Source organism: Falco punctatus (genome assembly GCF_963210335.1).
Source record: "Falco punctatus genome assembly, chromosome: 13".
In the NCBI taxonomy this organism is placed as follows: Eukaryota; Metazoa; Chordata; class Aves; order Falconiformes; family Falconidae; genus Falco; species Falco punctatus.
In genome coordinates, this window is record NC_137593.1 from 267,764 (window position 1) to 281,582 (window position 13,819).

The window sequence follows — 13,819 nt, forward strand, 5'->3', positions numbered from 1 at the left end:
GGCCCCGCTGGCCGCCGCGCGCCCCCGTGGTTTTGCGGCGGCCGCCGCTGCACCGGCCCGGCCGGCAGCAGGCGGAGCGGCTGCACCCTCCCGCCGCGCAGCGCTGATTTCAGTGCCCAGGGGAACCGGGAGCGTTTTCTCTCCTGATGTAACCTCATTTCTGCCAGCCTGACTGGCTCTGCTGGAAGACCACTGTGCAGGAAGCTCGCGGGTGATACCAGCTGCTGGAAGCAACGCGACTCCTGAGTTAGCTGGCGTCCGAGCTCCGCCGCGGAGCGGTGACAGCGGGGGTGCAGGCGGGGGGCTGCGCCGCGCTGCGGGGCAGGGCCAGGGTTAGCCCTTGGCTGACAGGGGCGAACTCCGCGCAGAGGTGTATCAGAAAGCTTCCCAACTCACTAGCCGGAGGTGGTATTTCAAATGCAGCTGTGATGCTTCGTGGATCTATCCTGACCACGCATTCCCAGTCACTTGTCCTCTTGCTAGTCTGTCCTGGAAGACAGAGCTGTCATCAAAATGCATTCCTGAGGCTTTCCATAAAGCGAACGTAATATATACAGTTCTTTTAAATCTTGCCTCTCTTTTTTTGGTGCAGTTAGAACAACTTTTGAACGGTGATGTGACCAGAATTTGCTTAATTTCAGTAGCTGCACCTATAAAAAATAATATTCTTCACTTTCCAGCTTTAGTGTTGGTTTTGCGATAGGAAGCATACGGTGTTTTTATGACTGCACACATACAGACATCACACATGGTCTATACAAACACACCACTTTATCTTAGTAATGCATTTCTTCATTTTCTGCATTTTGGACAGACTCCAGGCTATGCTGATTGATAAGAACACATCCTCCTCACTAATCAGAATCTACATTAGAAAAGTCTTAGGTAAGTACTCTTTTTCTGAACTTCCTTCTTAAGAAGCATGGACTACTCTGAACTTCATTTAGCTTCTTCAGCTTGGAACTTGGACCCGACTCTTGAACAACCTTTTCCCCTTGATCGGTGTTACATTTAATGATGGTAATGCAGATTCTGAGATTGACAGTTCAAGCCTGTACATGAATACTGGACAAGGATCAGCTAGCTCTATGGAACAAATCTTGCTTGTGCATTTCCTCGTTTCCTTGTTTTAACAAACATTCCCTGTCATTTATTTTTCCTTACATTTCCTGTTCATGTTTCCATTGGCTAGGCAGATCTCCTTGAGTTTTTTTGTTGGTTTGTGGGTTTTTTTTTGCTACATCTGCTATATTTCTGGTCAGGAAACCAGTGCTCCGGAGACTTGTTTATGCTTCCCTTCCCTAAGAATTTTCCATTACATCCTTTTGTACTGTTCTTCTACTGCTTCCTTACTGGCTCACTTGCTAACATTTTTAATAGTTCACACAGCTGTGCTAATTGCATCATCTGCTCCAGGGTTATGCAGATATTGGATATCATTTTGTTCTAAAATTTCCTTGCTTAAAACCTCTGGGTGTTAGATGATTGTGTGTGTGCATGCACACACACGTGGTTCTTGTACAGATAATGATGTGAGTATGAGGGATTTTTGATACAGCCTTTACAAGGGCTTTTTTGCTTCCTCCAGGCCTCCGCATCCTTGGGTAAAGACACACCCATCTACCTATTACATTCCTTTCCCGATTACGTGCCTATTCAAGGGAAGGTTCTGATAATTTCACTCATGGTGCCATATACATTAATTTGACCACTTCCATGAGACAGTGTGGCATTTCATAAGTAAGTGCACATTGGTTCTAAACTTAAGTAGTATTTATTACAGCTAGAATTGTCTTCTTCAGCAAGATGTTAGCATTTCAGCTGCACTTTCTACTGAGTAATATAATTAGCTGCTGTTGTACCACTTGGTGTAAGCTTAAGCATCTTTCCCCACCAATCTGAAAGTGATTAACACTGTGAGAATAAATTTTCATAGTATTGTTGTTATTATTCTTTGTTTAGAAAATAGAAACTTCCTTCTTTGCATGCAAAAATAGGATATGACCACCAGCTTTTACAGAAAACTATTCGGTGTGTTCAAGTCCTCAGAAGACAATGACACTTCCATCACAATGGGATTGGATTAAGTGATAAAGGAAACAACCACAAATGTGACATAGAAAACCTCCTTATCATTACTTCTTTCTACTAATTACAAGATCATATGTTATAAAAAACAAGACAATAACATTATCTCAATTTCACCTGCTGTTCAAATGTTTTCTAATAGCGCAGACTTTTTTTTTTCTTTCAGCTGAAGGATTTACAAAAGTACAGTACTTTGAGTATGCATCTTTGTCATACATTTTCTAGCAGCAAAATCAGTCTATACTTCAGTGGAAGCTGAGCACAGATCGGAAGAAATAAGCGCACTTTCAAATGTACCCTTAGATAATGAGCATCTAATGGTTTAAAGACACAATACCACTGGTTGTGATTTTTAATCTAGATCCATCCATTGCTTTGTATCAAAGCCCTGCATACATTAATTTTTTTCTGAGAAAGGCTACATAGATGAAGATGCATGTGTGATATCTGTTATAAAATAAAACGTTTTAGATTCCCTGGAAAAATCTCATGCCTTCTGAGTAACTGAGTAACAATTACACAGTGTAGACCAGTAAAAGCACGCACAATTTCTGTTTGGGTATGCACTATGCAAAGAGACTTTAAGCACTCATTAACTACATCTAGTTGCTTGCATATACTTCAGTGAAGAAAAGCCATATATAAAAAGAAAGCTTCTATTCCTCTAAAACAAATAATGGAGAACAAAGAATATGATGCAACGGTAAACATGTTACATGAAGTTTCATTATTGAAAGGTATACATGTGCATCATACACATTTACACTTAAAAAAATAGAGTCTGTAACACAAATTAATAAGTTTTATTTGCACTTGTGGCAATTGGGTATTGTCTGATAAGACTTTTTTGTATGTTATGATCTCGCTAATTGTTCTGTGTTAATCTGATTTTCAAGAGACTTCTGAGAAGGCATACTTCAGTAAACGTATTGGTTTTTAACAAAGGGGCCAATGCCTAAGATTCTGTTTTTACCTGTGTGCATTTTACAGCTATTTGTTACTCAGGTAGCTAAGAGCTTTTACACTCTGGTTGGCACCTCAGAATGCACGCAAAGCATATCCTGGAGACAATGGTGATACGTTTTATTTAATACAAAGACCTGGTGCGTATTACAAAGTTTCACCAAAATAGCTGTGTAAGCATACCTCTGCAGCCAACATCTCCAAGCCAGCAAAACCTGTAACATGGACACAGTCTGCTAGCAAAAAAAAAAAACAAAACCAAAAAAAACCCCACAACTGCTGTCAGCGGAGTTCATGTTGTTTTATAAGTTGATGTAATTTTACTGGCAAGAAGGCTATGTGAACATCTATAGTAGATGACTGCTCAGACATTCATTTCACAAACAGCTGTGCTAACCAAAAAAATTGCACCAATGTTTGTGTCTCAGAGGTTATTCCCCTTACAGCAAAGCCAGCGGAATGGGATATACAAACACTGCTCATCCACGTCAATACATAAGTCAGATTACACTTAAACAGTTTGCAACAGTGATTTGGGAAAAGCTGCAGTGTCTGGTTTGCAAACAGCTGAAGCCGCATCAGAAGTCACTACAGTACAGCCACTTGTTTCAGCTTCTTTACCGAGATTACCCCTCCCAAGAAGACAGTGGAACAAAAAACCCAGGCACACCGTAATCAGTTTGTTCCAGGTAGCTTAATGCTGATGAAAATGAGGCTTGCTGATGTATTATGCACATAAATTAATTAGGAGACAAATTCACCTTCGTGAACGTGGTGGTAATGCTTACAGGACAGAAAAACAACTAGTCTTTTAAGACTTTCAGTTACTCAAGACAGATTTGAAATCTGATTTTTGGCCAAATTCGGTGGGGTAAATAAGTCCTAAAATAGATATGAAAATAAACTGGGATCTGATCTGCTCTGGTGCTTCAGGATAAAAGTCCAGAATTGCAAAAAGCAAAAAAGAAATTGCTTAACACAGTGTGATCTTACTGGCAAGAGTTGTTCTGGAATAGTTATGTTGGTAGGCTCCCTGTGTGAACACTGCTGACAATACCAGAATAATTACCCAGCTAACAAGACTAAATTAAAGGAGTAGCTGCAGAAGAAAAAGCATTCCGGAATATCTTTGCAAACTTTAGCAACAGGGTAGTTCAGAACAGTGCTGAGACTCATACCAGCATGAAAAGTACTTTTCCTAGCATAACTAATTTAACTTGCAGAAAGATACAGTAAGATACAGTTTTCTTTTTTGTTAATAAAAGCTGCATGTACACAGAGATGGTTCTCTGACAGATTTTGCTAGGAAACAAAGCTAATAGTCTAATTACAATCAGATTTAGTATTTTAGGTGAGTCTTCCAGTTTGAATTTCCTGTGTCTCATACAGAGGGTATAGGACTTGCTCGAGCTCAGCGGGGCAATTTGAAACACAGCCTAATTATTCCAACATCCTGCTGCTGCTGTTAGTGTAAAACATAACAGTTGTCACTGGTGTGTTTTATATTGTGTATATATATTAAGTGTGTGTATATATATTGAAACACCTGAGAAGCCAGCGTCATGTATTTCTTAATGCAGCTTGATCACACGTTGTTGGTTGTACTTGTTGCTCAGTGCTATGTATTTCACCTTTTCCCTTCTCTGCAGAAGATAAGGCCCATGTGATTTGTTCTGTGTATTTTTGAATTGCAGGATCCTCTATTTCCCCAAGTGACAAGAACATTCATGATCAGTATTCCCTGTTTTCATCCTGTGTTTTCTTTTTGCCTGGAAAATCATCCTTGATACTAACTTTTAACCTTTGTGGGAGAACTAGCAGGGATAAGAGGCAAGTTGTTCTAGGAGATGTTAAAAGCTGACCAGTCTAAAACCAGTCACTTAAGATGTGGTGCTGCCATGGAACATGACAGAAGAAAAACCTAGCGAAGCAGAAAAAAAAAAGTACCTTTCCTCATCCACGTCCCTTTTTGTGTAGCTGCATGGGGACAAGCCAGGGTGCAGGTGCTGGCATGCAGACCACTGAGAACCTTTGTTCTTCGGGTGGGCAGAAGTAAGCAAACATCTCCATCCTTTAGCTGAGAGACCATGATGTGAAGATGTAGTCTGACAGAGGTAAAACGGCACATTTTTTCTAATGGCAATACCTGGGAAGAGTGGAAGACACAGCACTGCTTTTCTTCTCTTGGTTTCATGATTTTTATGAGGAAGACCTGAAAAACTGGACCTGGTGCAGCAAGGTATTAAAAAATTAAAAGGCGTGCTTATAGAACTTACTCTTTTTGATGAGTAAGAAAACTTGGTATGATAAAAACAACCTACATGAAAAGTACTCAAAATGCATGCATCCTTGTTAGGGATATTTGTTGACTGATTTATAAAAGGCATGCATCTTGTTTTCTTGTGAATTCTTCACTTCATCTGCTATGAGACTGTATGCTAGACTGCTTTGCAATAAGAGATTTTGTAACACATCCCTAGATTAGCCACAGTTAGGAGGAAATTCCCTCAACATTCAGATCATATGAAGCAGCAAAGATCGCCAAAGAAAACCTTTTTTAAGAACTGACACAACCTCTAATAATTAATAAATCAAGACAAACAATGAAGTCTCACCTTTTTTACCTAACAAAGTTGCTCAAAAGATTCCACGTTAGCTTTGTTGGGGCTTGAATTCTCGGTTCTCAAAGCACCGACTATTTTGCTTCAGATATGCTTGGAGCAGTTCCAGTTGCACTCATCCCTCACGCTGCTTTGCAGCCATCTGCTCCCTGGATGCTGCTGTAACCAGAGGGCTCAGCTGGCAGAAGGGAACATCTGAACACTGTGCTTGGTCTGGGTTCATGCAAAGTTAGCCAACTTTGCCTGCACTACGGGCCAAGGTGGCTGCCCAGTGACTGACATGGGTAAGGCACACTCATGCTTTCCCCTTCAGACCAGTACCGGTCTGTCAGCAAAATCCAAACCTGCAATCCCCAGCGAGGACAGGGAAGTATTTGGGAAACTGGGGAATTCTTAGATTGGAAATTGGAAGATAGATTAGGATGCAGAAAAGCACAGACAATGGTGATTTTAAAGGCCACCCATGTGAAATTACTAACCAATTTCTGAAATGCAGAACAAAAGCGTTTACAACAGGTTTTGTTTCAGTAATAACGTAAGTACTGAGGGATTTCTCTAAAATTAGGCCTTACTTAGGGCTTCTGCTAAAGACAAACCTAACCTAAAAAGAAAATTTTCTGTTATCTTAAAGTAGATCTACGATCACAGAATGCTTGAAAGGCCTGGTAGAGAAGCTTCTCGACTTCTGCAGTTCTGGTATTTTAAATATCTGTTGGGAGCACTAGGAGTAGCACTGTGAATGTTCACACACACACACAAGCACGCTACAGAGCAAGACAGATTCCATAAAGTGAAATTCAGTTTTAATCTATTTACATAAGTTTTCCTTTTGCCAAAAACCAACACTTTGACAGAGGAATAGATAGGGAAAGGAAAACAGTAAGATCAGTAGAAGCTCATCACATTTTTAACGTTGGGGGGGGGGTAATAAGTGTATCTCATATGTTCTGCAGCATACTTGGTCAGTATTATTCCTACAGTATTATTCCTAAATGGAATGATACTGTTTTCTATTGATACAAATTATTTGATAGGTGAGTGAAATTTCAGATTTCAAGGTACAACTGCAGTAATCGGACTGCCACAATTTATATTTATCCTGAAAATAAAAAATCAGCAAGAATATTGGGGGGGGGGGGCAGGGGGGGGGAGAAACTGTGCTCTAATATACCCAACCCTGACCACAAAGCTAAGCATAGAGTGACAGGAGACTTCCTTCCCTTCATTCAGGTAAGGAAGAAACAGCAGAGCTTTACTCATGGAGCTTTGCCAGGTTATTCCTCATCTTGGACTTCCTTCCCTACACACTATTGTTAATATTACAAAGTCACAGTATAGGAAACAGCCATTCTTATAAAAACTGGAACTGAAACAAGATCACCATTCATACCTTTGAGTCTATACATGGACACATTTTGTAAACAGCACTAAAACAGGTCTAATGCATTTAACATGAAATTAAAAATGCAATGTTAAGACAAAAATCTTGGTTCAGTGGGTTTTCTGTTACATGAGAATTGTAGGCCTAATCCAAAGTTCAGATACTGATTTTATTTATATATGTGTATATGTAAATTCCATAGCTGTTTAAACACATTTTTCTCCATGTAATTCAAGAAACAGAATTAATTAGCCAGTTAAAAGGTGAGAAAGTATTTAGTCTAGTACATTCAAGGCTTGCAAGAAAGCATAGCAGGCACAAGCAAAAGTACAAGAAAATAAAGCTTGTAGGAGAGTAAATATGCTTCAGGGACTGATTAAATTGATTAAAACTTGGATCAGAAACTTTAACAATCGATATTACAAAATGGACAGTGATCATATGGAGTTCATTTAAAACCCAAAACAAAACAGGAGGAAGAAAAGCATTGCTTCTTGAGTTTACTCAGTACTTAAAATATTATCATTTTACACCACCAAACCAATGACATTATCCTGTTTTATGAGTTTTAGAAGTTTTAAGAATTGGGTTATATTGCGTTCTTTGCTAAGTGGCTTAGTAAAGTCATTAGCAGAATCAATAAGCAATGGTTTACAGTGGTTGAAAACTGGAAATTTTGTTGTTTTCAGTTTAAAATTGATCACAAATTTGGAAAATACAAGGCGAAACACATTCCAGGCTATCATGAGACTATGAACAATTCTTATCGGAAGACAAACAGTGAAAATAATGGTATAGCAAAACTTAGGCTTTGTAGATTATAAAAATAAAACTCTCTGCCCTCTGCTGTTTAGACCAGGAAAAAATAAACCAGGATACCTATCTGTTGAGAAGCATATAGCGAAGGGCTGAGCCTAACTGCTTTTAAGAAAATAATCTAGTTTATGCTTAAATGAATTGGATTGTTCTATGCACTTGCACTCTGCACTGGCATGAAGTGTGCCTGGATTTAGTGGTCTATCAGAAAGGTGCCAAGGAGCCATTCACAAGTTGCTTGCTCCATAAAACCAGAAGTTACTTGACACATACAGGAAGGGCAGTTCTGCAAAACAAAGTTAAATTTGCAGTAACACAAAACATATGGAAGTTCTGCACAGAGGGTAACAGATCATGTTCCACACTTAATAGATCTCTAAAGATGAAATAGTAACACATTCAAGTTCCTCACAGATTATTCAGAATTGAGGTCTGTAAAAGATTAATATGTTGCACTGCCTACAAATCGAATTTGATTGGTCACTTTGAAAAGTAAGTTACTGAACTTTTTAAGAGGTAAATTGAGAGTTACTTTTTTGTGTTATAAAATCATCAGTTCTTCTAGACTTGCAAGAAAAAAAAACAAATCAATCAAAACCAAACCAAAAAGTACAGAAATAGCCTCAAATTCAACTTTGCTTTTAAAGGCTAGATACCAGAACAAATTTTAAAAAGCCTATTAAAAAGAAAATGGTTTACAAGTAGCAATATTACGTATTTCTTTTTTTTTTAATAGCTTGTGAATAATGCTTTGTACTTGCTGTATCTTGTTCAAGGGTTTCTATAAAGCAATTGCAAGTTCACAAGAGTAAACAAGTAAAAAAAGAAAAGACAACTTTGTATCACCTTTATTTTTTGGACAGAATTTATATTAAAACTGAAAAAATCCAGATCCACAATTGAATTATTTCACCGCTATCTATGGGTTATGGAAGTAGATGCTTTTTCACTGTGCACCTTCAACTGCCCTGCAAAACAGGCAATTCCAACACTGGTAACTCACCACAGCATGGCTGCATCATCATCAAGCGTCATTTGCTGTGCACTCACGCTGATCACCACGGTTTAGATGTAGTTCTGCTCTGTCTGCACATCAGTACTCCTGTTGTGGCAGCTGTCGCATGTGCTGTGCGGCCAGGGGTATTTGCAGAGCTGTAGAAAGACCTGTTCCAACCTCACATACAGGCAAATCCACCTTTCTGATGATTAAGCTAAAAGCCCCAGCTGCTGAGAAGCTGCCCTTCCAGGCTCAGTACTCCTCCCCAGAACAAACCGAAAGGTACCATTCAAAAGCAACATGCTTGGTGTAAAGGACCTCTCTCCTTACCTTTCTCCTCAAGTCTGTTCATGGATCACTACCGCAGTTTGCATTTCTCTATAAATTTCACCCAGCTTCAGAGTTTAACCCTGCCCCATTCAGGTCATTTTTGTTAGATGAAACAAGACCATTCAGTGCTGCAATTTTTACTTCTACACTACTGTAGTAAGCTTAAAAGAAAAGGGGCGGGAGGAGCAGGGCAGGAATATGCAGGCTTTCTAATGACATTCTGCATTCACAAAATCTGCTTTGAACTGTCCATTTTACTCATGATCACTGAGGGAAGCCCCCTCCTTCTCTTCTAGCACACACTTCAGGGTGTGACACACTTAAGTTGCTAGCACTGACCACCATATCAACTACCTCTACAGCAGCTGGTTTTCTTTTTTGAAAAAGTTTAAGAGAAAGCTTAAATTCAGATTCACAGGGCAGCAGTGAGATGAGACACAAAAAGCTTCTAGGACTTGTAGCAAAAACTTCTAGTTTGCTGCCATGAGTTCTAGACTATGGCTACAGGCAGGAGATGGAATGAAGAGAAAAAAATTGGCCTACATATAGGCTGTTCTTGTGTTTCACCTGAAAACATTGGCCAATTACATAAAAAAAATATTAATCAGACATCCCAAGTAGTAACATTTGACCACATTTAATTACCACATACTGTATGTGAAAAAAAATGCTATGATTTTATGGGGGAAAAAAAAGTCACCACATATTGGTGGTCCATGAAACACACTGCCGATTCATAGATGGAAGAAGAAATCAAGTTTATTCACACCATTACCACACTACATAGACCAATTACAGAATAAGCAACTCCACATTCCAGAAAACTAACTTTTTAAAAGTGGTATTAAGCGTTACTGATTAAAGCACTTCTTCCATGCAGGTTTCATTCAAAATGGTACCTTCTCAAAGATACAAAGATTCATAACAGTAAGAAAATAATGCATTTGTGAATGTAGAGACCCAACTAATACCAAAATTTATGGTGCTGCCGTGAAAAACAGCTAATACAGTTACTGCCAGATCTGTAGGTGTTATGGTTCTCTCTTGCCTCTCCAATACACTTCAAGGGCTTTACAACATACCCCCTCCACTAGTGATGGTAGAACATTAGTAAAACTATTTAACCTTAGTCATGAAAGCTACAAAATATTGCATTAGAATACAATCGGGAAGAGACTTTTGACATAACCTTTGTAAGACAACAGAAAAGCATCATTTATGTTGCAACACTTGGCTAGTCTTTCCTTTATGAGCACATCATCTGAATGGGAATAAAAATTGTTGCATCACAACATCAAGATCAGATTTAGCAGAAGTTAGCACTGTTCTTAATCTTCCTCCTAGCCCATGGTTTTACTTCTGCAATTTTTCAGATCACCTTTACATATAATCAGTATGCTAACTCAGGCTTAGGCCACTGGGTTTTCCACAGCGACTGCTCCCTGCAGAAAGCAGAAGACTGCCTCGTGGGGGTTATAGCTAGCTGCACTAAAATGGCAGTGTTAGCTTCATTATACTTTCTTTCACTGCATAACAACGGTAGAAAAGCACCACAACACCCAGCCTCTGCACTGACCGAATCCTTTGGAGGAAGAGGGCAGCAGCCTGACATGTGCCCTTACACATACAGAAGTATGAATGGAAGAAACATTCCTGTAAAGTATCATTCCCACCAGTATAGGTTGGTTTTAGTGGTTTTTTTTTTTTTATTTTCAAAAGAGAAGCAAAACCAAGGGAAGAAACTACTTGATAAACATAAAAATAAATATGCAGCACCATACAATATTGAGACAGCTCTACTTAATGTAGGAAAGCTCTTCAAGTAGAACTATTCTAACTTGGAGCTAAAGAAATTCTCAGCATAGCATGGTGAATGTCTGCATTTGCAAGCAAATCAAAACCAACTACCATATCAGGCAGGTGCATAAGTAGCATCACAGGACATTCAGCCTGTAATCAATTACTAGCTTGAGATCCTGGCACAGGAGAGTATCTCATCTGATCCAGATGTTTATTTTTCCTCAAAACGTGTTTGTGAACATTGTTTTTAGCTGCTTCACAACAGCCACGAATCAATACTATTTCATGTTGCGCACTATTCTCCTGCAATGGTTTGTCTTCATTTCCCCCAATGCTTGTTCCAGCTGCTGAATTAGGTGGAGGAGGGTAGAAGGGTCAGTTTGCAACACCTGGGCAGTGTAATCTTCATTCTGATTAAGATGCAGCTTTAGAGTCACAGCAGGCTTAATCTGTTGTCTCAAACTTCTGCTTGCAAGCTGCAAGAACAGGTCAGATGAAACAGGAATCAGGAAACAAAGAAAGAGATAGTTATCAGCTTTCGTATTTACAATTCACAACAGGTTTGCAGGACCTGCTTGGAGGACTGTTTTAAAAATTCTCTTCACCTACATTAAAGACATACATAGTCTATTAGCTTTATCATTAAGCAACACTAATCCACTTTAATCGATGTTTTCTTAATATTTCTGAAAAATTAGGTGGTAATTAAGACTGGATATATTTAGTATACACTAACATTTTTAAAACAACGTGGAGCTATGAATTCCATTTTTATAAAGCAACAAATACTTTGCATCTTCACATACTCTGTTCATCTCATAGCTAGCTATCTTTGATGCGGTAACAGAACTATGTCAGTTTGAAATACGTGAAAAACTGCTGACTCAATGACTTTGAAAGAACATAAATTCATTGTTTAGTAGTTGTTTATGATGCTAAAAAAATATAAAGTAAAATACAGAACACTGAAAACAGCAGAAGTTACCTGCACATCCAGTCTCCATTCAAGACTGTGGTAGCTGGGGAGCTTTGGGGCCAGCTCACCAAGAATGCTTCTGATCTCTCTCCTGTTGTCAAGGTACAGCTGCAGCAGTGATTTATTCAATTCATCGGAGAATCCCAGCACGTGAATGGAATCTTGGAAGTCTATCTCCGAAATCTAGACATAACAATTAAGGCCTTATAATACAATTACAATTTACAATGCATTCATACTGTAACACATTCTCTGATCAACAATACTCTACCACAATACACTGTAATTTATCTGTCAGTCAAGCCACCTTACCTCAATGGAAGATTCTGCAGTATTTCAGTCCCTTCCCCACCTGCTCTTCAAAACAATACCCGCTTGTGTTTAACTTGGAATTACTTCTCTCTGTATCCCTTCTCCATTGTGCAAATATTCCACTATAGCAACAGTAAAAAGTCTTCCCAATGGAAACAGTAATTATCTATTATCCTTTCAATACCTGCTTACACCTGCCCAAACTTCCGATGTCCAGAGCTGAAAAAGCTCTCCAACCTACTGTGTCAGACAAACATAAGGAGTACTTAACAGGGGGTTAGTACAGTATGCACCCTGCAGAGCAGCTGAACAACAAGATCTTCACTCAAGTTTTGTTATTTAGATGGAGCTTAACCCTGCTGTATGCTTCTCTACACAGACTAAATTAACACATGTTCTTGCAACATGCCATTAAAATGTCGAGTTTTAGCTCCAGACACTGAATACAAATTCCAGAACCATTCACACAGATGCAGTGTTTCAATCAGAGAACAGTGTAAGAGACACCTCTCTTTAAAATGAAAAGAGTACACATCATCACACCTTTGAACTAGGTTTTCCCTACTCATCAGTATTTTCAGAGCTATTAAGTGTTTAAAAGACATCTCTTGAGCGCATCGCGGAATTCTCATTACACAAAAGCATCCTCACCATGAGCTTGCAGCTTTCAGTAAGAAGATATGTTAGTCCCTCTACCACACGCTGAACAGTGTCAACTCCAACGTTCAGTTTTCCTTTAAAAAAAGCACAAAATACCTTTTATTTCCCTATGAAGCCACCATGGCAACAATACTCAAACCTGCAGATTGAACAAAAGCTAACTTGCAAAATACGCACCGAAAAGGAAAAAACAAACAAAAAAAAAGTCGAGGGTTGTGCACCCTTCAAATAGCGCCAGGGGATCAAACAGCAAGTTAGCTCCCCTACCCGAAACAAACAACCGAAACAACAGATCCCGCGAAGCCCCAAACCCGCTCCTCGCCGCCGGTACAGAGCGACCCGCGCGTTGGCGCCCCGGGACACGGGTGCGGGCGGCAGCCGCTGGCGAACCCCGCGGCCACCCCTCCTGCTCCCGCGGCAGCCCCGCACGGCCGAGGCCGCGCCCCGGGCCCCCGGCGGGGCGACGCCCCCCGCTCCGCACGGCGCCCGCGGCTCTTACTGGCGGCTGCCTCGCAGGCCCGCGGCGCCGCGCCCCGCCGCAGAAGCTCCACCGCCAGGCGCCCCAGCTCGCCGACGGCTGAAACGAGAGGAGAGGAGAGCGCTGCAGGCCAGGCCAGGCCAGGCCAGGCCAGGCCAGGCCCGGCCCGGCCCCGCACCGCACCACCGCCCGGCCCGGCCCCCCCGCCCCCGAGGGCCCCGGGCGGGCCAGACTCGCGGCCGCCGAACCTGCGGCGCCCGCCCGCGGCAAACAGCCCAGGTGCGCCCGCTGCTCCGCCGACAGCACCAGCAGCATCCCCGCACCGACAGCGCCGCGCCGCGCCTGCGCGCTCCCGCCGGGGGCCGGAGCGAGGCGCGCCCCCTGCCGGCTCGGAGGC

At 40.9% G+C, this 13,819-nt stretch overlaps 1 protein-coding gene and 1 long non-coding RNA gene across 2 annotated transcripts; one reads left to right on the forward strand and one right to left on the reverse strand.

Annotated features, from left to right (window-relative positions):
• The first annotated feature begins 144 nt into the window (after positions 1 to 144).
• LOC308072499 lies at positions 145 to 9,828 on the forward strand. Its single transcript, XR_013931678.1, has 3 exons — positions 145 to 885; positions 1,589 to 1,740; positions 2,255 to 9,828. It is a non-coding gene; the product is annotated as an uncharacterized lncRNA (long non-coding RNA).
• Positions 9,829 to 9,937: 109 nt separating this feature from the next.
• Positions 9,938 to 13,819, reverse strand: COMMD2 (COMM domain containing 2). Its single transcript, XM_080409473.1, has 5 exons — positions 13,671 to 13,819; positions 13,444 to 13,521; positions 12,936 to 13,018; positions 11,982 to 12,155; positions 9,938 to 11,472 (listed from the first exon to the last, which is right to left on the reverse strand). Exons 1-5 carry the CDS (start codon positions 13,735 to 13,737, stop codon positions 11,275 to 11,277), a joined length of 600 nt encoding a protein of 199 aa, XP_080265599.1. The 5' UTR covers positions 13,738 to 13,819; the 3' UTR covers positions 9,938 to 11,274.

Coding starts and splice junctions, on each gene's coding strand:
- COMMD2 (XM_080409473.1), bottom strand. CDS start 13,737: ATGCTGCTGGTGCTGTCGGCGGAGCAGCGGGCGCACCTGGGCTGTTTG. Junction 13,522..13,670: donor GCCGCGGGCGGGCGCCGCAG/GTTCGGCGGCCG, acceptor CTCTCGTTTCAG/CCGTCGGCGAGCTGGGGCGC. Junction 13,019..13,443: donor GGCCTGCGAGGCAGCCGCCA/GTAAGAGCCGCG, acceptor CTTTTTTTAAAG/GAAAACTGAACGTTGGAGTT.